This window comes from Sapajus apella, unplaced genomic scaffold (genome assembly GCF_009761245.1).
Source record: "Sapajus apella isolate SASKATOON/1434 unplaced genomic scaffold, GSC_monkey_1.0 scaffold65, whole genome shotgun sequence".
Taxonomy (NCBI): domain Eukaryota; kingdom Metazoa; phylum Chordata; class Mammalia; order Primates; family Cebidae; genus Sapajus; species Sapajus apella.
Genome location: NW_022437005.1, coordinates 12,109,975 through 12,134,862, shown reverse-complemented (window position 1 = coordinate 12,134,862; position 24,888 = coordinate 12,109,975). Strand labels below are relative to the sequence as shown.

Below are 24,888 nucleotides of genomic sequence, written 5' to 3'. Positions count from 1 at the left end.
GTAGTCCCCAACCACGCTGAGGGTTCTGGGTAGCGTAGTCCCGAGCGGCCCCAAGGGTTCCAGATCCCTGGGCGCCAGCGAGCCGTGAGGTGCGTGGTCTGCCGCCGGTGACCTCACCGCCCGGGTTCTCCCTCCGCCGCCCTGGTGAGCCCGGCTCCTGCGGGTCCCCCCGTCCAGCGCGCCCTTCCCGCGCGGGAAGGAGGGCCGGGAAGGCCTGGGCCGCTGGGGAGCGCTGCTGGGGCCGCAGTGCGCGCTCCCTCGGGCCTGGCGTCTCTGTGTTCTGGGGAGGGGCGGAGACCCCGGCCGTGCCTTGGAGGGGGCGGTGGGGCTGCGGCTCAGTCTCTGTCCCGCGATGCGTGCAGGGGCGGCTCGGGCAGTGAACGGCCGGGATTTCACTGGGGCGCGGAGCAACCCGGGTCCCCTGTGCCGGGGTCGCTGCTCCTCGGGTGGGGACGGGGCAGGCGGCCCCGCGAGCGGCCACGGGGGTCTTTCGGCAGAAGGTGGAGAGGGACTTGGCCACAGCCAGGGTCGGCAGGTGGGGTGGGGGTTACAGCGGGGAGTGGGGGCTGAGTCCGACTCGGCTTCCCTCCGACTCTGATGCTCCAGACTTTGTTGTGGGAGGTGGGACCCTGGGAGGATTTCGCTTTCGTGTTTTGGGAAAGGGCCGCGGCTCTGGGTGGGGGGCAGCCCGCCTCGGTATGATCTTCCGTGGATGGGAGGGTAGGCCGGGACCAAGTGTCCTCCCCCGTGGACATTTTGGGGGTGTTTGGGGGCTCTGCGTGGTGCAGCTTCCGAGGGAGGTGGGGTGGCTGTGGGGACACAGGGGGCCTCTTCACCGGTTCCCTGCTGATGACGGCATAATCCGGGCTCTACCATATATGTTTAAAGAGATTAATTCTGATTCAGTGTAAGTGACTGTGGTCCAAGTTATTCAGTCTCAAGAGGTCCTGAGAAAGTGAGCCTGAGGCGGTCGGGTTGCAGGTTAATTTTATGCAATTCAAGGAGACAGGAATTTCAGGTAAAATCAAAAATCAGACCGAGCATGGTGGCTCACATCTGTAATCCCAGCACATTGAGAGGGGCCAGGAATTCCAGAGCAGCCTGGGCAGCACAGCGAGACCCTCTCTCCACGTGAAATTAGCAGGACATGGTGTCCCACACTTGTGGTCTCAGCTACTTGGGAGGCCCAATCGGTTGAGTCCAAGAGGTGGAGGCTGTAACAAGCTATGTTGGCTCCACTGCACGCCAGCCTGGGTGACACAGCAAGACCCTCTCTCTAAAAAGAAAATCATAAATCAATGAGAAAGATATACATGGGTTCCTCCCAAAATTCCCGAATTTTTTTTTTTTTTTTTTGGCAGAGTTTTGGCTCTTGTTGGCCAGGCCGAAGTGCAATGGCGCAATCTTGGCTCACACAACCTCCGTCTCCCGGGTTCAAGCAATTCTCCTGCCTCAGCCTCCCGAGTAGCTGGGATTACAGGCATGCGTAACCACGCCTGGCTAATTTTGTGTTTTTAGTAGAGATGGGGTTTCTCAGTGTGGTCCAGCTGGTCTCGAACTCCTGACTTCAGGAGATCCACCCGCCTCGGCCTCCCAAAGTGCTGGGATTACAGGTGTGAGCCATGCTGGGCCAAGCCAGAATATCTTTAAACGGGTTTACACGTCATGGGGGTACTTAGGGATTCTTTAGTGAACAGTTGGTTGAGAGACTTAAGCTATCGTCTAAAGACTAGAATCAGAAGCATGCCGGCGTTAAGGGGATTGCGTAGATGAAAGTTCCTAATATTTAGAAGAAGCCTCTTAGTTGGCAGCCCTCAGAATAGATGGTAAATGTCTATTTTCAGACTTTTTTTTTCTTTTTGTTTTTGAGATAGAGTCTTGCTCTGTCGCCCGCGGTGGAGTGCAGTGGCCCTGCCTCAGTCTCTTGAGTAGCTGGGACTATAGGCGCCTACCACCATGCCTGGCTAATTTTTGTATTTTTAGTAGAGATGGGCTTTCACCATGTTGGCCAGGCTGGTCTCTTATCTCCTGACCTCAGGTGATCCACCCGCCTCAGCCTCCCGATGTGCAAGGATTACAGGCATGAGCCACCGCCCGGCAGGCTGTCTGTCTCTTCCAGATCGAGGAAAGGGTTAGAATGAGAGAGGTCTGGCTACATTAATGGAGATTCTCTACAGATGCAAATATTCCCACCAAAGACAGCTTTGTAGGACTATCCATTTCAATCTGTTGCCCCTGTGGCAGCCATTTCAAAACATGTTGAAGAAGTGTATTTTGGGGTAAAATAATTTCCTTCAGCATCTGCTATCATGTGATGCTATACCAGAGTCAGGTTGGAAAGTGAGCCACATGATGTAAGATGAATGAAACTCATCTGATGAGACTTTATGGTTTCTAGGGCAGAACTCCCCAAGCCCCATATATAGGCATTTAGGCAAGAAAAAAAAAAAGGTGAGTTCAGTCCTCACCATGTTGGTTGGTCTTCCTTGGTTATTGGAGTGGGAGTAACAGCAACCGTTGGGCCCAGCAGATTTTTTTATGCCTCTGAGGCTGTGGACTGACCATCCAAATAACTGATTTTAATCATTTCATTATGGAAAAATTGTCAGCAGAACCCCGAAGTAGAGAGACCCCTCAGTCAAGATATACCTCATGGCCTTGCAAGCTAATCTAGCTTGACCCACATCCCCTCCTGACCTGTGCAGATTCATTGGAAATGTCATATCCATGCCTGCTGGTTAAGACATAGCCCTTTGCAGTGAGAGTTGAAACCCAGGCTCTATCACTCGATTGGCTATGTCACTTTGAGAAAGGTATTTAAATGTTTTCTGCTGCTGTTTCCTCATCTGAAATTGGTGGGTAATAGTCACTTCATAGGACAGTTGTGAGGAATGCAGAAAAATGTGTGCCATGCCTGGCATATATTAAATTTTCAGTAAGTGTTAAATATTATAATGAGTATCAACACCTTTTTATTCTAGAAGCACAGATGGGATAAGTTGTGTTCGGTGTTAGCCTCACGTCAGGACATGCTGTGCTGTGATGCCCACACTCAGGATCTGTCCCCGGGAACCTGCCTACAGTTGTTTTCTTCTCTGGAAGACTTTGGGTCCTTTCTTTTTAACAAGAAGAGGCTCTACCTTGGGACTGGAAATTTCCAAAGCCACCTTTGAGGATCACAGAGCTAATTTTAGAGCTATTTTAGTCCCCAGCTCCTCTTCTCCACTCCCGTGTTATCCATGAGAGGACTGTCTGCAGGATAAGGAAGAACAGCCCAACCTCAGTGGGGACTCCTTACGTATTGCCTTCCTGCAGTGCCTTCTCTGCCCTAAATTCTGGTGGGTTTCCTTTGCTCATGTCTGACACCTGCCCTACACTGTCCCGTCTGAGGCTCAGCACCTCTCAGCTGGTTCTCCTCATGGGGAAGGTTTCCTAGATCTGATGCCTTTATTCAGGACACTTCCATCATTGCCCCAGCATTCCTTTTCTCATTGCTTTATTCAGGCTGCTGCATTTGTGGTGCAGACCAGGTCTTATAAAAAATGATTCATTTAGCATGTGCTGAGCCATTGTCCTGTCCCAGGAACAGGGCTTTGTAGTCATTGCTGTATTCATCTCCTCAATCAATGTGCAAGTTAGGAATTGGAATCCCTGTTTCACAGACTAAGAAGTGGTGTGTTAATCAGTTGAAATAATTTTTACAGCTGGGCACTGTGGCTCACACCTATAATCCCAGCCCTTAGGGAGGCCAAGGCAGGCAGATCACCTGAGGTCAGGAGTTCCAGACCAGCATGGCCAACATGGTGAAACCTTGTCTCTACTAAAAATACAAAAATTAGCCCAGCATGGTGGCTCACACCTGTAATCCCAGCTACTCTGAAAGTAAAGCAAGAGAATCGCTTGAACTCAGGAGACAGAGGTTGCAGTGAGCCGAGAACATGCCACTGCACTACAGCCTGGGGGATGGAGTGAGACTCTGTCTCAAAAAAAATAAAAAATAATTTTTACTTTATGTAACATATCTGGGATCAAGTGGACTGGGTTGTGGAGCAAGCTGGGATTTTGGGGGGTTTCTGTTGAGAATTAGTTTCATTGAGGCATAAGTGAGACAAAAAATTCTCTCTCATTTTAAGTTCTAGTTGAGAGTTTCAAGAAATGTATATAGTGAAGTCTTGATCATCAAATCAGCATATGAACATTTTTCATCTCCCCAAAATGTAGGAGCTATTTTTTTATCTTAGAGAATTTTAATGAAATGTACATGGAGGAGGTAAAGGTTTCAAGTTTACCTCATGTTCGTATCTAATTTATTGGTAACTAATTTAAAACCACTTTCTTCTGGTTCTCAGTTTCTGTTGCTACAGGATGCTCACTCCCACAGATGTCAACAGATGGCAGGAATGAGACCAAGCAGTTTGCAGTGTTCTCCGTTCACACGCTGGAAATGAAAGTTTTCTGTATTTTTCCTCTCCTAATTATCTTGGAAGGGATATTCAGTTTTTTTCAAATTTACAGTGAAAAATATTGAAGTAGGAACTGAAGTAAAGAGAATATATAACAGACCTCTCTGTTCCCTTCTTGCACCTTAACACTTTGCTATTCTTATTTCTTCCAACCCACTCCCCACCCCACGCTTTCTGATTTCAGGCTAGAGTACCCTGAAGCCAATCCAAGACATCATTAAATTTACTGCAGCAACTTCTCTGAGGACTACTTTTGTCATTATTGTTTTGTATTTTAACCTAACGAGAGTACCAGAATCATACTCAACAACATTAGCAATTCATTAATTTCACTCATTACCCAGTTTATGTGGAAATTTTCCACGTCTCAAAAATTTCTCCTTACAATTCAGATTTCATATGCAGGTTCATTAAGACGGGAAGCATGAGAACAGAAACATCTAGAAGCCAGCTCTATAGTGCCCCCTGTTTCACTTCTCCTTGTGATCTAGGTAAAGGAAGTTTCCCCACCTTGGCAAACTTCCCATCTGCTTGCTTAGTTGCTGAGCCTTGTTCATTCTTTCCTTGCCAGAGCTTTTCCATTCCCTTCCTTCTTCTGCCTGCCAGGCTCTTCTCTTAATTCTGCTTCTCCACTGTCTTTCGCTGCTCTGCCCATGAGGACAAATCATGATCACACCACTTACCTAATTGCCTAGCCATAGTTCTGGTTCCTACTATAATCAGAAATGTGGATTCTGGAATGGCAGTGAGGAGCTATGTGGACTATATCTCCAACAAAACACCATAACTAGTAATTTAGAAAATAAACCAAAAACAATCATTTAAACTCAAAGAATTTGTCTTAAGAGCACTCAGGAATTTAGAGAAATATTTATTCATAAGAATCAACTGAAAATGAGCCCTTCTGAGAACAGTGAGAGTCTGTAACATTTGACACACAAAGTACTACCCCCACACCACCCTACTTTGGTTCACTCTTGAGAGAAACGCCACTATGGGCTGTGAAAATGACATGATGGAACCCTCTCCCTCTCCAGCTCTCAGTCTGTGGTGACAGTTTTTCCCTGAGAGAGGCAGGATGCCACAATTTTTAACTTCTCTTCCCTTGCCAGTCCTATGTTCTGAAGCTGGTTTCATGTAAGCATCATTAAGAAGTATGGTGTTCAGGGTGGATCCCTTTGAATTTATTCGTCTCAGAGTTTGTTGAGTGTGCTGGCTTTGTAGATTCATGTCTGTCTTCAAATTTTGAAGTTTTGGCCATTGTTTCTTCAGTAGTCTATATCTTCTCCTAAACACCCATATATAGGTCCAGCCGTTGGTGCCTGTAACTCTCTTGGGTCTGTTTACTTTGTCTCATTCTTTTCTCTTCCTTCTTCTCTGTAATTTCAAATTCTTCTCTTTATGTTTACTGATTCTTTCTTCTGCCTCCTCATCTGCTGTTAAATACCTCTACTGGATTTTTTTTTTTTTTTTTAGAATGCATGCATCTTTAATGAAAAGAGTCCTTTCCTGGTTTCTATATGAAATAGTATTTAACAGCCTTCACAGTAAGATTCATAACTGGGTCAGTAATGTGCTGTAAACAATTTTCTGACAAGAAAATTCATCCAAGATTTGAACTTACAGGAGATATTCAAAATCATCAGTGATCAAAGAAATGCAAATGTAAATAAACAATGATGTGACATGTCGTCTATTATATTTGAAAAGTCTGCTAAATTCATAAACATTACAGTGAGGATACAGTAAAGTTATTCTCTTAATACTATTGAATAAATGAATTTGAGGCCGGGCGCGGTGGCTCGCGCCTATAATCCCAGCACTTTGGGAGGCCGAGGCGGGTGGATCATGAAGTCAAGAGATCGAGACCATCCTGGCCAACATGGTGAAATCCTGTCTCTACCAAAAATACAAAAATTAGCTGGACATGGTGGTGCACGCCTGTAGTCCCAGCTACTCGGGAGGCTGAGGCAGGGGAATTGCTTGAACCCAGGAGGTGGAGGTTGCAGTGAGCCGAGATTGAGCCATTGCACTCCAGCCTGGGTAACAAGAGTGAAACTCTGTCTCAAAAAAAAAAAAAGGGAATGAATACATGAATTTAGTCTTTTGAATTTTTAGTACTCTTAACAATATGTCAAGTGTCTGAAAGGCATTCATACTCTCTGACACCATAATTCTACAGTAAGTATTTTCAGGTCCAAAATTTTCATTTGCCTCCTTTTTGTAATCTCTGTTGATATTCTTATTTTGTTATGTATATTTTCCTGATTTCCTTTTCTCTACCCATGTTCACATGAGCTTTTTGAGAATATTTTAGACAGTTCTAAAATCTGTCTGGTATGCCTGAAACTTATATTTCTTCAGGGAAAGTTTCCATCACTATTTTTTTCCATTTATTGGGCCACGTTTTCTGAGTTGTTGTTGTTGTTGTTAGAACTTAGTCACTATGGAAAAAATAACTTCCTTTTCCAGTCTTTGCAGACTGACTCTTTGCCAGGGAAGATTTTTGTTATTACCTTGGCATTGGTTCTGAGCTTTGGGATCAGTCTGAGGAGAAGGTTTGAGATTTTCTCGGGCCTTTTGGAGCATAGATCTTACCTTTCCTTGTGGCTTTTTCCATTTTCTCATAGGCAACTGCTTTAAAATATTTATTTGTCCCAAAAGTCTCTCCCTGGGCCTTTGATGGTCTGTTGTATGGCTCCACTCATAATATCTTGCCCCAGGCATCTGCTCTTCAGACTGTCTGCATTTTTGCCAGGCAGGATCCAGTGCTTTTCCTCCTTAAGATGTGAGATCCTCAAAACAGAGAGAGCAGTCCCTCAGGCTGCCTCCAACAGCTTAGAACCTTGTAAGAAAGGTCTACTGGGCTTCCTCAGGTTTGAGGTAAGGAAGTGGAAACTGGGATGCTGCTTTAGAAGGTCTGTTGTATCCTGCACCTGTAATTTTTTGCCCCAGGCATCTATAGGCAAGTTCACCATGAGATTTTTCCACTAGGCAGCACTTGGACAGGTTAGAACATTGGGAATAAGGTGTATTGGGCTGTAAATATGATTGTCTAGTTTTGTTGTTGTTACTGTTTTGTTTTCTTGAGACTGTCTTGCTCTGTTGCCCAGGCTGGAGTGGAGTGGCATGGTCAAGGCTCATTGTAGGCTCAACCTCTTGGGCTCAAGCCAGGAATAGCTAGGACTATAGGTGTATGCCATCATACCTGGCTAATATTTATATTTTTTGTAGAGATGAGCCTTCACCGTGTTCCCCAAGCTGGTCTCGAACTCCTAGGATTAAGCAATCCACTTGCTTCAGCCTCCCAAAGTGCTGAGATCATAGGAATAAGCCACTGTGCCCAGCCAACTGCCTTCTCTTTTTAATGTGGCTCTTTCTTAATTGGGCAGTTGCTTGAATCCTGGGGACTTTTAACTGTTTTCAAATAAAGTTGGCTCATATAAAATTATTTCAGCCAATTTTTTGGCTAAGCATATAATTAGAAATATGATTAATGCTTTTTCTGTAAACTAGTATTGTAAAAAATCTCAAATGGACAGCAAAATTGGGAGAATGGTAAAATGAATCCCCATTTTGCCTTCATCCAGTTTCGATAATTTTAAAACCAGGAGTAGTTTTGTTAGATTTATCCCTTCTCCCTATTTAAGTGCCAAAGTATTTTAAAACAAATCCAAATGTCTTGTTATTTTACCCATATATACTTGATCTCAGAAAGGATTTTTAATCATTGTTGAAGTGTAACTTGCATACCATAAGAAGCACTACTTTTAACTATATAATGAGTTTTGACAAATGTATACACACATCGCTTATCACCTCAATCAAGATACAGAACATTTCAACAGAGTTCCTATGTGCCCTTGCAAGTAATCACTCCAGAGAAAAATAGTCCAGAATTCTCACCAAAATATGGACAAGTAATATCCAGCGATACATGAAAAGGATGATATATTCTAGCCAAATAGAATTTGTTTCCAAAAACCCAAGGCTAGAGTGAACATAGAGTAGCTACCTATGAAGATATTTAACCTTTTATCTGTAGTTCTCTGCTTAGGAACGAAAGGAAAGGCAACTTCTTGCATGAATCAGCTTTCAGCTTAATATTTTTCTTTTGGCAGAGTGGCCTGGGGTCTCATGTTTTTATTTTCCTTTCACTGCTTTCAGGGAGCAAAAGAGAAAAGCCTACACGACTGTCTTAATGCAGAAAAATACCCATTCAGGGTAAAAATTCTCAGCAAATGAGGAATAGAAAGAATTTCCCTTAATATAACAGGTTATATGTGACAACCTGACTGCAATCATCATATTTAATGGTGAAGTGTGTTCACACTAAGATCAAGAACAAGCATTAATGTTGATTCTCATTGCTCTTATTTAGCATTATCCTAGAATATCTGGCTAATCTGTTAAGCTATTAAAAAGGAATAAAAAGCATAAATGTTGAAATAGAAAAACTTTTTTTTTCGCATTTATTTATTTTATTGCATTTTAGGTTTTGGGGTACATGTGAGGAACATGCAAGATTGTTGCATAGGTACACACGTGGCAGTGTGATTTGCTGCCTTCCTCCCCATCACCTACATCTGGCATCTTTCCCCTTGCTATCTATGTACATGGAAGAATCTGTGGTTAAACAACTAGATACTAGTAACACAGTTTAGGAACTTCAAAAATCAGGTCAGTATTTTTAAAAAGCACTTGTATTTCTATAACCTAGCAGAAAACAGTTAAAAATGAAATACATATTTACACTACCATCAAAAACAAAATGTTTAAACTTTGAGTAAATGCAAGAGAATATCTTTGTGACTTTGGAATAGGTAAAGATAGCACAGATGGGACATGCAATGATGTAAACTATTTGTATAAGTATATAGAAATAACAAAATGTTTTAAATCACCTTTCAATTTCTTTTCAGAAAAAGAAATTTCACTGCTTTTCTTCTCCAATTATGGGCAAACCGAAAAGTATCAGAGTCGAGTATCAATTTAGATGTTTATTTTGCCAAGGTTGAGAACATGCCCCAGAGAGAGGTCAGTGGATTTCTCCAAAAATGAGTTTGAGAGCTTCAGTGTTTAAAAGGAAAAAGTGGGCTGGAGGGGAAAAAGGGGGGGTTGTGGTAATCCACAGTGGCAAGACAGAAGGACAGGTAGGAGAATAGTCATGTATTCATCTCACATAACATAAGGTGCACGTAGAATGGCTACTATTGAGATAGTTAACCTTTTTTTTTTTTTTTTTTTTTGGTTTTGATTTTGATCAGGAGTTCTCTTCGTAGAAACAAAAGGAAAGGCAGCTTCTTGCATGACTCAGCTTTCAGTTTAATATTTCCTTTTGACAGAGTGGACTGGGGTTCCTAGTTTTTATTTTCCTTTCACAACACCATAGTATTTGTTCACTTCTTCTGTCTTAAAGTTGCTGGCTAGTGGATGTATGCTGTTTTCCCCATGATCACCGCAGGATACCATCTTTGTTCTTCACATTTCCCTCTTATCATCCCTATATTTCTGTGTTTTTACTTTTACTTTTTTTAAAAAAGTATAGTGAATACTCTAATGAAATAATTATACCCACCCCTTTAATTTACAGTTCTTTGTATTTCTACCTGAATTTTTTTTCAAAAAATTCAGAGAGAATAGTAAAATGAACCCAATACACATTATTCAGTTCTAAAAATTATCAAGTGTGGCCAATAATGCTCAATTGACTTTTGAGGGTGAGAAGGGGTGTGTAAGCACACGCAAACATCATTTTCACTCATGAATGTTCTGAAAGTTTGTATACAAGGAAGGGCTTATTTTTTAAAACCCAAAATATTTTTATAATAACAAAACTAATGCTTGATAATCTAATATCCAATTAGTGTTCAGATTTCACTGGCTGTTAAAACTCTTCACATATTCTTCGATGCAATCAGTATCCAAATTGCATTGGATCACTCATTGCCTTAGACTGACTATGTGTTTGAGGACTTTGATTCCTGACAGCTCACATTCCCCATGCTATTAATTTGTAAAGGCTTTGGTGTTACACAGTACTAAATAATTGCCAATGCCATCTGCCTATGGCCTTCTCAAGACTGTCTGCCCCGGTGGTTATCCTGAGTTTAAACCCAGGGAGACTAAGGCTAGAAGAGGCAGACAGCTTTCACGTGTTCTTCTGTCCAATGCAAAAAAACACTTGGACTCTGAGTCCTAACCTTAAACTCAAGACCTCACCTGCAGGCGTTCCACATCCTTTTAACCCCTCAGTGATGTAAACAACAAACCTCACCCAGCTCCTGGGGCACAGGGTCTTCACTCCCAGGCAAGCTTGTCCTAGATTTGCAGGGAGTCTGCCTCCCTAGACCTTTTGGCCAGACCCCCACGTGGGGATCGTGCAGGTGCGTTCTCCCCAGCTCCGCAGTTGGTATTGGAATCAGATCTGGGTCACACCTGGGGAGGGCATCTACCCAGCCACCCTCTGACTTCTTTCTTTTCACAGATTGGCCATCTGTAAGCTTCCCTTCTCCATGAAGAGCAGGAAGACAGCCATGGAATCCCAGGGAGCCAAGACAGAGGTGAGACTTCCCAGAACTGTCCTCCTTGCTATCACAGGATGGGCCCATTTCCTTCACTGGCCCTAGCAGTCACATTGTTAGGACAAGATCAAGGTCAGCACTGCTCCTGGGCAATGATCTGTCTTTCCTGACATCTTCCAGCAGGTGACTGGCCTGTGGGTATCATTCATCAGTCAGTGGTCTGTGCACAACACCCAGGGAGCATTTACAGCAAAAAACAGAGATGTCCACACTAAAGTGTCAGTGATGATGCTGAGTTGGTGTCAATGAAGGGTAGGGCAGAGAGGGAGGTCACAAAGGCCTTCAGCGGGAGGGACTCACTGGGCAGCTGTGAGGGATGTGGCAAGTACAGGAGGCGGGGAAGAGGCAGAAGTGTGCTCAGTCTCAGGCTGCCACTGGGCAGACTGCTCAACTGCAAGAGAGACAGGGTTTAGCATCCAACATCCTCACAGACTGGTGGTGGATGAATCCAAGTCCTAGGAGAAGCAGATGCCAAGATGCAGTGAGATGGGCTGGGCTTACAGAGGAAACACCCGCAAGAGAGAAAAGGACGCCTGGAGCCTCATCGGACTTCAGTGAGGAGGAAGGGGAGACAACTGCGTGGGGTCATCAGAGACCAAGTACAGCTTCCAGAGGTTTGGCGAGGACAGCAGTCTTCAGGCCATAGTGGGCCATCAGAGGAGCGCCTGGGCTGAAACGGGCTTGCCTCAGTGTCCTCATGATGTGTGGCCACTGACTGGAACAGCTGCAAGAAGCACGGCCTAGATACGATTGCAGGAGTGGGCTGTGGTCCCTTAGGCTCCCAACTCAGAACTCTATCAGGTTCTGGCTTAGGGTGGCCACAGCTGACCACACCATGTTCTGGTGAAGGCACAGAGTCACTCGGGGCCCTGAATATTCCTGGTTTGGCAGATAGCATGTTGGATGGTTAGATGGGCTTTCAGCATTACCAAACTGGGAGATTGCACCTACAGCCGTGGGTCGGCTACGTCTCTGAAGAGCAGTCACCGCCCTGTGCCGAGCCTGCATTGTTAGTCGGCCACAGGTGCCCAAGCTCACCAGGGTCCTCACGGTTTGACAGTGTAGCACTGCTACCTCCCACAGCTCTGCCGCTTCCTGCAGACCCCTCACAGCGTGGCCTAAACTGCTGAGATAGCTCCCACCTACCTCTCTCATTGGCCCCTATCATCTGACTGTTCCTGAAAGTTTCTGTGCTGGCTACCTCTGACCCTCCTGAGGACGGAGGCCTGGATGCCAGCCTCAGGAGCCCAACTTGGTCTTTAAGCTGTCTGGGGTTTTCTTGGTTTTTCTTTTGCTTTTCTGGGGGGAGTTTGGGGGGATGGTGGTCAGAGTCTCACTGTTGCCCAAGCCGAGTGCCATGCCACAGTAATAGCTCACTGCCGCCTTGACCTCCCAGACTCAAACAGTCCTCACATCTCAGCCTCCCAACTAGCTGGGACTACAGGCACCTGCCACCATGCTCGGCTAATTTTTTATTTTGTGTGCGTGTGGAGTTGGGGGTCTCGCTATGCTGCCCAGGTTGGTCTCAAACTCCTGGATGCAAGCAATCCTGCATCAGCCTCCCAAAGTGCTGGCATTACAAGCATGAGCTATGGTGCCTAGCCTGCCTGGATTTTGAGGATCCTTGCAGCAAATATGACATGACAGATCAGTGACGGGGGAATAGAGATGAACAGTTAAGGGTCAAAGGAGAGGCTTTCTGACTCATGAGTCTAGTAGTCCTGATGAGCTTCACAAATGGAATATTTATTTATTTATTTATTTTTGAGACAGAGTCTCGCTCTGTCACCCAGGCTGCAGTACAGTGGCACAATCTCAGCTCCTGTAACCTCCACCTCCCAGGTTCAAGCAATTTTCCTACTTCAGCCTCCTAAGTAGCTGAGATTACAGGCAGGTACCACCACACCCAGCTAATTTTTGTATTTTTAGTAGAGACAGGGTTTCACTATGTTGGCCAGGCTGGTCTTGAACTCCTGGCCTCAAATGATCTGCCCACCTCTGCCTCCCAAAGTGCTGGGATTACAGGCGCAAGCCACTGCAATTGTCCATGAATGGAATTTAAATTCATCAAGCACCTACAGAGATGCCAGACTGGTCACATGTATAGTTGCAGAACAGATGTACTGTGAGAAGGGCTCTTTCAAAAGTGCTCCATCCACTAATTCACATGTGCTCAGACTGCCCTATACGGCATTGGATTTTTGGTAGAAATCATCTAGGCTGGATCTGAATTCTGTGATCCTGCAGTGGAGACTTACATGTTCCAGGGCAGGTCCCAAATGATCGATTTTCATTTTGTCAGAAGATCCATGAGAGCTGTATCTTCCTCATTTATAAATTCATGTAGTTCTAACTCAGAAGATGGCCCAGGGTACCATAAAACTTTAGTAGTGTGTTATTTACTGTTATATGTTTGTAGGAAACATTGTCATTTAATTTTTGAGTTTCCCTCTTCTCCCTGCCTAGGTTTAAAGCTCCACGCAGGTTTGAACTCTCTGTGCTTCTAGGAAGCCGCATGAAAAGTACCTAGCACCATAAATACTGGGGCCAGGCAGAGATGGAGGTCTTGGAACTCCAGGCACAGGTGGCAGATCCTGGAATCCTCCAGTTGCCTGAGTGCACTGCCGTCCCTGGTGAGCAGGCCTGGGTTTTATGTTACAGTCTTTCATGGCATTTGGGGATGTGACTGTGGATTTCACCCAGAAGGAATGGAGGCTGCTGAGCCCTGCCCAGAGGGCCCTGTACAGGGAGGTGACGCTGGAGAACTACAGCCACCTGATCTCACTAGGTAAGTGTGGCTTCCCCTAGGTTTAACATTTGGCCTGTGGTGCCTCTGATGTTGTCACAGGGTTAGTTTCAGAGACAAGGATGTTTTCTCTATTCTCCTGGGGAGGGTCTGGCTTTGGTAGAGCTTTATGCTGGCTGTCACTGGGTACCTGCAGGCTTCTCTCCCCGTGCTGGGGCTCTCCTGGGGGCTTGTATTTAAGCATGGTAGACAGGATCCTCCTGAGCTTTCCCCCTCTGACACTCACTCCCTTCCTTCCCTGGGTAGCTCCAGCAAATGGCCCTTGGAGCCTACAACCAGGAATCACCTCATGATTTTTTTCCCTGTGAGCAGGAATTCTCCATTCTAAACCAGAACTCATCAAGCGGCTAGAGCAAGGGGAAGCGCCCTGGGGAGAAGAGAGAAGACGCCAGCCGGGCCCCCATGCAGGTGAGGGGAAGGACAGGGTAGACAGAGCACAGACACAGCCTTTCGGGAGGGAGGAGGCTCCTCTGAGGCCAGGATACCTGGAAGCTGTTCTGGCCTCCTTGGCTGCTCTTCAGACCACCTGGCCCTGCCTTCCTTCTAGTCCTTGCTGAGTGAGAGGTTCTCCTGGGGTCCCTGGACTCCTCTCAGGAAGCCTCCTGCCCCCCATTTGCTAGGCTTCTTTCTCCCACTCAGTCTCCCCATTTGTGACTTTCCTTGTGACCTCCCGACTGCAAGCCTAAGTCTATTGCCCCTTCCTAATACTGTCCGGGTATTCTTAAAACCTCTGTCCATTATTCTCCTTCCTCAATTCCCATAGTTTTTTTTCTTCTGGTTTAATGTTTTAAGCAGTACTACTCTTGCCAGAGGTCACTTCATCTTCCTCCTTCCCCCATTTCCTCCAGTCGTACTGCCTGAGTGAGGCTGTGGTCTGGAATTGTGCACCCTCTTAAGTCCTGGTAGTCACTGTTGTGGTTCATCAGGACTCAATGATGATGATGATGATGATGATGATGATGATGATGATGATGATTCTTACCTCTAGGGTGGACTTGTTCTCTCTCGGAGCAGTTTTAGTTCACAGTCAGGCCTTGGGTTCCTCTCTTCTCTTTTCATGCTATTTTGCAGGCTTCCCTCACTCCTCACAGTGGGACCATAGAAGATTGATGAAAAGTGGTGCTAAATTTTCTGCTTGTTATAAGCAGAAATTTGTAGTTTTTTCTATCTTGCTGTGTGTCAGTTTCCGGGGTCATCTGTTTCTATTGATCTTTATATCCTATTTGGAAAATGGTTAGACAGATTTTGATTACTCAGCTGCAGTTCTCCTTGAGTAATTGGAAGTTTCTTTTTTTTTTTTTTTGAGACGGAGTTTCGCTCTTGTTACCCAGGCTGGAGTGCAATGGCGCGATCTCGGCTCACCGCAACCTCCGCCTCCTGGGTTCAGGCAATTCTCCTGCCTCAGCTTCCTGAGTAGCTGGGATTACAGGCACGCGCCACCATGCCCAGCTAATTTTTTGTAGTTTTAGTAGAGACGGGGTTTCACCGTGTTGACCAGGATGGTCTCGATCTCTTGACCTCGTGATCCACCCGCCTCGGCCTCCCAAAGTGCTGGGATTACAGGCTTGAGCCACCGCGCCCGGCCTGGAAGTTTCTTTTATGTCTTGTTTAAGAAATCCTTCCTAGCTTGAACTTGCAAGGCAGAGATTGCAGTGAGCCAAGATCGTGCCACTGCACTCCAGCCTGGCAACAGAGCGAGACTCCATCTCCAAAAAAAAAGAAATCCTTCCTAGGCCAAGGTTATAAAGATACAAAGATTTAAAGATATAAAGTTGTGGTTTTTTGTTTGTTTTGTTTTGTTTTGTTTTTATTTTTGTTTTTGAGACAGAGTCTCGCTCTCTTGCCAGGCTGGAGTACAGTGGTACTATCTCAGCTCACTGCAACCTCTGCCTCCTGGGTTCAAGTGATTCTTCTGCCTCGGCCCCCCAAGTAGCTGGGACCTCAGGCGTGTGCCACCACACCCAGCTAATTTTTGTATTTTTAGTAGAGACAGAGTTTCACCATGTTGGCCAGGATGGTCTCGATCTCTTGACCTCATGATCCGCCCACCTCAGCCTCCCAAAGTGCTGGGATTACAGGCATGAGCCACCGCGCCCAACCGTTGTTTTTTCTGTTTTTTTGTTTTGAGACAGAGTTTCACTCCTGTCGCCTAAGCTGGAGTGCAATGGTGCAGTCTTGGCTCCCCGCAACCTCCGCCTCCCAGGTTCAAGTGATTCTCCTGTCTCAGCCTCCTGAGTAGCTGGGATTACATGTGCCTACCACCATGCCTGGCTAATTTTTTTTTTTTTTCGTATTTTTAGTAGAGACGGTGTTTCACCATGTTGGCCAGGCTGGTTTTGAACTCCTGACCTCAGGTGATTCGCCCTCCTTGGCTTCCCAAAGTGCTGGGATTACAGATGTGAGCCACCATGCCTGGCCAAAATAAAAATTTGTGGTGTTAACTCTTCTGTGTCTTTATAGTTTTTTTTTTTTAAGGAGGGCAGTTTGACCTATCTGTCCAATACTCGAAGAGATGATTTTTACATCTTCTGTATTCATGGTGGATTGTTCCATATATACTACGTTTTGTAGCACTTACTTTCTATATTTTAGCCTACTGTTAAAATACATGCAAGGTTAGAATTTTTATAATTTTATCAGTTCACAGGGAAACTCTCACCCTCATCTCCAATTCCTGGATTATTTTGAAGCAAATCCTGGTCATCATATTTCATCTGTAAAACCTAATAATAGTTACTATATTATAATCTATTTGATTTAATATTAATGTTAGTTCCTAAGATTTTTTTTAGTAACTATAACCCTCATTTAACTTTCCTTATTTCATAGCATGTATATTTTAAGTTTACATCCTATAATACTTTCCTCCCTCCAGCATTTTTTTGTGAAGCAAATGTTGAACAATTATATTTTTGTGCATACTAAGAAGTTGAAAGGCTTATGGAATGAATACCTGTCGACCTACCACCTACAGTCAACATGTAGCTTTGTACTCCTTATTCTTTATTGCTTATTTACCCAGCTGTGTATTGCTCTCTCCATCCTTGAGTCATCTTCCTTTTGATGCTCTTTAATATTGCAGACATCATTACCCTTTACTCATAAACATTCAGCATGCTTCTCAATAAGTAGAATTATGTTTCTTTGTGGTTCTTTTTAGGATTTATATATTGTAAGATGCATAAATCTGAAGTGTAACATTTGATGAGCTTTGACGGATGCATAACTTAATGTAATCTGGACCCCTATGACAACACAGAACAATTACTCTCACCCTAGAAGTGTTTTGTGCCTTTTTCCAGTCATTTCCTGCTCCCAGTCCACCAGAGAAAATTACAATTCTGATTTTGTTCAATATGCCTTAATTTCACCTGTCTTAGAACTTCATGTAAGTGGAATTACATAGTATACTCTCTGTCAGAAGATTAGCAGGTTGATTTTTTATATGGTTGTTGTTGACTTTGTCCCATTGTCTGCAAAAAAAGCAGGTTCATATAGACTGTGGAGTTCTTTCCCATTCCTTGCTTCCCACCACCCCATAAAAAATATGGGCGCATCCACTGAGAAATTTGGAGCTGGCCTCACTGAGTTTTCACATGCATGAAGTCTCTGCTTTTGGATTTATGATTGGTGCCACTCCCTCAGTTTGCATAGGTTGTAAGACACTCCTTTCTTAATCATCTCAAGTATCATAGAAATGACAAAATACCATGGACTGGGAGGTTCAAACAGCAGACATTTATTTCTTATGGTTCTAGAGTCTGGGAATTCCAAGATGAAGGTGCTGGCACCTTTGCTTCATTGTGAGGGTCCTCATCCTGGCTCACAGGCTGCCACCTTCTTGCTGTGTCCTCACATGGGCTCACCCCATGATCTCAACTAAACATGTTTATCTCCCAACAACTCTACCTCCAAATGCCATCACATTGGAGGTTAAGGCATCAACATATGAATTTGGGGGATGCTAACATACAGTCCATATCAACTGCCTTCTCTCACCCCCATATCAATTGCCTGCTGATTTGTCTGTCAGTGAATTAAAATAAGAGGCTTCTTGTCTACCACTGACTTCTGAAAGTGGGAATGTTTAATATAATGGGAATATATGTTAGGATTTTATTTAACTCATAAGTGAGGGTACTGGCAGAATGACAAAGCTGGTTCAGTGCAGGTATGAGAAGCTGGGATGTATGTGGGTAGGCCCAAAATAACATTACTGTAAGTTACCCTGTAACTTTACAGAATCAGCAAACTTAACTCTCATTATCTGAGTGACCAGAAAGATTAGAAATTATATAAATGATGTAGGAAAGCTCATATAATCATATATCTGATAGGTTTTGGAATATTTTTCCTGAATAATAAGCACATTGACAGTCATATGTACCAGCAGTATCTTCTATCAGTTTGCTATTTCTCTTTTCACTTTAATTTTTCCTTTCTTAATGTGAATATTCATTTTTATGTATTAAAAAAGAATTATTTTTCTCCATTTATAAATATTTCCCCTTTATAGCTGGCTGCTATTAATGTTTATATTAGTTTTGGGGGGATTCTTGTGGATACATAATAATTGTACATTATTTATGGGTAGATGGGATATTTTCATACATGCATACCGTATGTAATGATCAAATCAGGATATCCATAACCTCAAATATTTATCATTTCTCTACATTGTCAATTTTTTTCTATTTTGAAATATAAATTACCGTTAACTATAGTCATCCTACTGTGCTATCAAATACTTATTTCTTCTAACTGTATTTTTTGTACCCACAATCAACCGCTCTTTGTTCTCCCTTCCCTCTCTTTTTCCTAGCCTCTGTTCCCACGTATGAGTGACAACATGCAATATTTGTCTTACTGTGCATGGGTTATTTCACCTAACATAGTGAACTCCAGTTCTAATGATATCGCTGTAAATGACAGAATTTTATTTTATTTTATAGTTGACTAGCATTCTATTATGTATATGTACTACATTTTCTTTATCCATTCAACCATTGGTGGACATTTAGGTTAATTCCATTATCTAGGCTATTATGAATACTAACGTTAACATGGTGGTGCAGGTATCCTTTTGCCATACTGATTTCCTTTCCCTTGGATAATTATGAAGTAGTGGGATTACTGGATTGCATCATAGGTCTATTTGTAAGTTTGGTGGGTTTTTTTTTTTTTTTTCATTTTTGTTCCTTTTGCATTTGTGTTTTTTTATTATTATTATACTTTAAGTTCTGGGGTACATGTGAAAATGGGAGGAAATTTTGCAATCTACTCATCTCACAAAGGGCTAATATCCAGAATCTACTAAGAACTTAAATTTACAAGAAAAAAGCAACCCCATCAAAAACTGACCAAAGGATATAAACAGACACGTCTCAAAAGAAGACATTTATGCAGTCAACAAACATGAAAAAAAGTTCATCATCACTGGTCATTAGAGAAATGCAAATCAAAAGCACAATGAGATACTATCTTGCACCTGTTAGAATGGCGATCATTAAAAAGTTAGGAGACAGCAGATGCTGAAGATGATGTGGAAAAATAGGAATGTTTTTACACTGTTGGTGGGAGTATGAATTAGTTCAACCATTGTGGAAGACAGTGTGGTGATTCCTCGAAGATCTAGAAATAGAAATACCATTTGACCCAGCAATCCCATTATTAGGTATATACCCAAAGGATTATAAATCATTCTGTTATAAAGACATATGCACACCTATGTTTATTGCAGCACTGTTCTCAGTAGCAAAGACTTGGAACCAATCCAAATGCCCATCGATCATAGAGTGCATAAAGAAAATGTGGCACATATACACCATGGAATACTATGCAGCCATAAAAAAGGATGAGTTCCTGTCCTTTGCAGGGACATGGATAAAGCTAGAAACCATCATTCTCAGCAAACTAACACAAGAACAGAAAACCAAACCCCACACGTTCTCACCCGTATATGGGAATTGAACAATAAGAATACATGGACACAGGGAGGGGAACTATTTGTAGTTTTTTAAGGAACCTCCATACCATTTTCCCTAATGGCTAAACTAATTATATATCAATAGTGTATAATTATTGCCTTTTTTCTGCATCGTTGCCATTATTTGTTATTTTTTGTCTTTTTTATAATAGCCACCCTAATTGGGGTAAGAGGATCTCTCAATGTGATTTGCATTTCCCTGATGATTGGTGGCGATGAGCATTTTTTCATATACCTGTTGCCCATTTGTATGTCTTCTTTTGTGAAATGTCTATTCAGATCCTTTTCCCACTTTTTAGTTGGATTATTTTGTTGTTGTTGTGTTTGACTTCTTATATATTCTGTATACTAGTCCCTTGTAAGATGAATAGTTTGCAGATATTTCCTCCAGTTCTACATGATGTATCTTCACTGTTGATACTTTCCTTTGCTGTGCAGAAGCTTTTTAGTTTGATGTAGTCTGGTGTGTATTTTTGCCTTTGTTGCCTGTGATTTTGAAGTCTTAGCCATAAAACATGGCTAGTCTAGGCCAGTGTCCTAAAGCAGTTCTCCTGTGTTTCTTCAAATTGTTTTATAATTTTGGAACTGATGTTTAAGTATTTAATCTACTTTTAGTTTATTTTTGTATATTATGAGAGACAAGCATCTAATTTCATTCTTATTCATTTTGGAATTCACTTTTTCTAACACCATTTAAAGATACTGTCCTTTCCCTACGGTGTGTTTTTGGTGCCTTTGTCAAAAATCAGTTGGCTTTAAATACATGGATTTATTTCTAGGTTATCTATTCTCTTCTATTGGTGTATGTGTATTTCCTTTTTCTTTTTGTTTTTATGGACAGGGTCTTGCTCTGTCCACCTGGGCAGGAGTGCAGTGGTGCCATCATAGTTTACTGCAGCCTCTAACTCCTTGGCTCAAGTGATCCTCCTGTCTCAAATTCCAAGTAGCTGGGACAATAGGCATGTGCCACATGCCCAGCTAATTTGTTTAAATCTTTTGTAATGATGGGGTCTTGCTGTGTGGCCCAAGCTTGACTCAAACTCCTAGCCTCAAGCAATCCACCTTCTTCAGTCTCTCAGAGCACTGGGATTACAGGTGTGAGCCACTATGCCTGGCCAGTGTCTGTTTTTAAATCAATACTGTAACTGGGGGACAGGATCAGGTTGCAGGGGTGTCCCAAAGATGCTCATTGTTCCGCGACTGGATGTGTTTTTTTCCAGGTCCTTGGGCTCTCACTTACCCAAGAATGGGGAGGAGACCCTGGCAGTGCAGTGATGTTGTTCAAGTAAATATCAGACCCAAAGAGTTTGGCAGAAAGTGATTTATTAAGCAGAGAGAGAGAGAAAGACAAATAGAGAAAGAAAGAGCTCCCACACTGTTGTGTGAGGGGATCCAGAGATGGAGTCTGCACAGGTGCAGTGGCTCATGCCTATAATCTCAGCACATTAGGAGGGCAAGGTGATCAGATTGCCTGAGCTCAAGAATTCGAGACCAGCCTGGACAACATCATGAAAACCCATCTCTACAAAAAATACAAAACTCAGCCAGGCAATGGCAACTGTGGCTTAACTACAGGCAGGCACCTGTAGTACAGCTATTCAGGAAGCTGAGGTGGGAGGATCATTTAAGCCTGGGAGGTCAAGGCTGCAGTGAGCCATGATCACGCCACTGCACTCCAGCCTGAGCAACAGAGTAAGACCCTGTCTCAAAAAAATAAAAGTTTTTATTCTAGTCAGATTTTGAATTGTATCAAATCTTTTTCTGTATCTGTTGAGATGATCGTATATCTTTTGCTCCTTCAGTGTGTTGATATGATGTATCACAAGTATTGATCTGTGTATGTTGAATCATAATTGCATACCCAGGATAAATCTCACTTGATTGTGGTGTATTGTCTTTTCTGTATTGTTGGATTTGGTTTGCCAGTATTTTGTTGAGGACTTTTCCATTAATGGTCATCAGGGATATTGGCTAGTAGTTCTCTGTTTTTGCTATGTCCTTGTCTGGTTTTGGTATCAGGATAATGCTAGCCTTGTAGAAAGAGTTAGAAAGAATTCCGCCCCCTCTCAATTTTTTGGAATAGTTTGAGAAGAACTGGTGTTTGTTGTTCTTAAGAGTTTGCTAGGAGCAAGCAGTAAAGCAATTTGGTCCTAGGCTTTTCTTTGATTGAAGACTTTTCATTACTGATTCTGTCTCATTATTGGTATCTTCTCCAGGAATATATGCAGAATGTGTCCTGCCACCCAAGAATCTTGGACTTGCACATCAGAGGCAACACCAACTACAATTTTCTGATCAAAGCTGCCAGAGTGACACAGCTGAAGGTCAAAAGAAAGAAAAAGGCTCTAAGCCCATGGCATTTTCCAGCCCACCCCTAAAACATACAGTAAGCTCAAGGAGGAGGAACAGTGTAATGGAAATAGAGTCTAGTCAAGGCCAGAGGGAAAATCCTACAGAAATAGACAAAGTATTGAAAGGAATAGAAAATTCAAGATGGGGAGCATTCAAGTGTGCAGAGGCTGGGCAAGACTTCAGCCAGAAGATAATAGTAATCATACACAAAAAAGCACATTCCAGGCAGAAGCTTTTTACATGCAGGGAGTGTCACCATGGCTTTAGAGATGAGTCAGCATTTCTCTTGCACCAGAAGACACACATGGGAGAGAAGTCCTATTTGTGCAGTGAGTGTGGGCGAGGCTTCAGCCTCAAGGCAAATCTCCTCAGACACCAGAGGACACACTCAGGAGAGAAGCCTTTTCTGTGCAAGGTGTGTGGACGAGGCTATACTAGTAAGTCATACCTCACTGTGCATGAGAGAACACACACAGGAGAGAAGCCTTATGGATGCCAGGAGTGTGGGCGACGGTTTAATGATAAGTCCTCATACAACAAGCACTTGAAGGCACATTCAGGGGAGAAGCCTTTTGTGTGCAAGGAGTGTGGGCGAGGCTATACCAACAAGTCATACTTCGTTGTGCACAAGAGGATACACTCAGGAGAGAAGCCTTACAGATGCCAGGAGTGTGGCCGAGGCTTTAGCAATAAGTCACACCTCATCACACACCAGAGGACACACTCAGGGGAGAAGCCCTTCACGTGCAGGCAGTGTGAGCAAAGTTTTAGTGTGAAAGGAAGTCTCCTCAGACACCAGAGAACACACTCAGGGGAGAAGCCTTTTGTGTGCAAGGATTGTGGGCGAAGCTTTAGCCAAAAGTCAACTCTTGTCTACCACCAGAGAACACATTCAGGGGAGAAACCTTTTGTTTGTAGAGAATGTGGGCAAGGATTTATTCAGAAGTCAACTCTTGTGAAACATCAGATTACACACTCAGAGGAGAAACCTTTTGTGTGCAAGGACTGTGGGCGAGGCTTTATCCAAAAGTCAACCTTCACTTTACACCAGAGGACACACTCAGAGGAGAAGCCTTATGGATGTCGGGAGTGTGGGCGAAGGTTTCGAGATAAGTCCTCCTATAACAAGCACCTGAGGGCACACTTGGGTGAGAAACGTTTCTTCTGCAGGGATTGTGGGCGAGGCTTTACTTTGAAGCCAAATCTCACCATACATCAGAGGACACACTCAGGAGAGAAGCCCTTCATGTGCAAGCAGTGTGAGAAAAGCTTTAGTTTGAAGGCAAATCTTCTTAGACATCAGTGGACACACTCCGGGGAAAGGCCATTTAATTGCAAGGATTGCGGGCGAGGCTTCATCCTAAAATCAACTCTTCTCTTCCACCAGAAGACGCACTCGGGGGAGAAGCCTTTCATCTGCAGTGAATGTGGGCAAGGATTTATCTGGAAGTCAAACCTTGTGAAACACCAGCTTGCACATTCTGGCAAACAGCCTTTTGTATGCAAGGAGTGTGGGCGAGGCTTCAACTGGAAGGGAAACCTCCTCACACACCAGAGGACTCACTCAGGGGAGAAGCCCTTCATGTGTAATGTGTGTGGGCAAGGCTTCAGCTGGAAGAGGAGTCTCACCAGACATCATTGGCGGATGCACTCAAAGGAGAAGCCTTTTGTGTGCAAGGAGTGTAAGCGAGGCTATACCAGTAAGTCAGACCTCACTGTGCATGAGAGAATACACACAGGAGAGAGGCCTTATGAATGCCAAGAGTGTGGACGGAAGTTTAGCAATAAGTCATACTACAGTAAGCACTTGAAGAGACACTTACGTGAGAAGCGTTTTTGTACAGGGAGTGTGGGTGAGGCTTCATCTTGAAGGCTTCATATCTCACCAGCCAGTGACGCCACATTCAGGAGAGTAACATTACTTTGTTACATGATTTAGTCATGGCTGCATAACTTGTTCCTGAAGATAAAACAAAGGCAGGCATAATCTAGAAGGCTACAGATAACCTGAACTCAACCCACATGTCCCCAAGAGATTCGGAGAAAAGAGGTCCATGTTTGGGGAACAGAGATGCCAGCTGAGGAGAGGGCATTACCTGGGCTACTGAGGAAGTGTGGTCTCTTTCCTACTGAGCACATATTATTGTATTTGTGCCAGGCTTTCCAAGGACTGCTCTTAGCCAGTGACTGCAGAGCAGGGATACGAAGGGAGGCCTATTACTGACACCCTCCCCAACCTCCTTAGACTGCAAGCAGTCTAAGCCTCCACCAAACCTCCTCTTGTACTTTCCTTCCCTCTGGCTGTTCTCCCATCCTTCCTTGACACTATGGTTTGAATGTTTTTGTCCCCTCCTTAATTTATGTTGAAACTCTACATAAACTGTTTACTTTTGAAACAGTGTTACAGTATTAGGAGGTGGGGCCTTTGGGAAGTGATTAAGTCAAGTCATGAAGAGAGCTTTTGTGAATGGGATCAGGTGCTCTTATGAAAAGCCTTGGTAGAGGGAATTTGTCCCTGTGGCCCTTCTATTTTCTGCTCTGTGCGGACACAATGCGCCTCCCCTCCAAAAGATGCAGCGTGAAGGCATCATCTTGGAAACAAACATAATCCCTCAACAGACAACTGAACCTACCGATATGATGTTGAACTTCCCAGCCTCCCGAACTCTGGGAAAATAAAGTTCTCTTTATACATTT

At 43.7% G+C, this 24,888-nt stretch overlaps 1 protein-coding gene across 10 annotated transcripts; it reads left to right on the top strand.

Annotated features, from left to right (window-relative positions):
- On the top strand, positions 1–24,888 carry ZNF337 (zinc finger protein 337). Of its 10 annotated transcripts, XM_032248199.1 has the most exons (7): positions 32–144; positions 4,350–4,954; positions 8,631–8,784; positions 10,951–11,026; positions 13,709–13,835; positions 14,166–14,261; positions 22,056–24,888. In XM_032248199.1, exons 3-7 carry the CDS (start codon positions 8,777–8,779, stop codon positions 24,059–24,061), a joined length of 2,313 nt encoding a protein of 770 aa, XP_032104090.1. In that variant the 5' UTR covers positions 32–144; positions 4,350–4,954; positions 8,631–8,776; the 3' UTR covers positions 24,062–24,888. The 10 variants fall into 10 exon arrangements, with proteins under 10 accessions (XP_032104094.1, XP_032104091.1, XP_032104095.1 ...); XM_032248198.1 differs by lacking the exon at positions 32–144 and having other exon boundaries at positions 3,926–4,954; XM_032248203.1 differs by lacking the exons at positions 4,350–4,954; positions 8,631–8,784 and having other exon boundaries at positions 1–89.

Coding starts and splice junctions, on each gene's coding strand:
- ZNF337 (XM_032248199.1), top strand. Junction 11,027..13,708: donor CCCAGGGAGCCAAGACAGAG/GTGAGACTTCCC, acceptor TTTATGTTACAG/TCTTTCATGGCATTTGGGGA. Junction 14,262..22,055: donor CCAGCCGGGCCCCCATGCAG/GTGAGGGGAAGG, acceptor TATCTTCTCCAG/GAATATATGCAGAATGTGTC.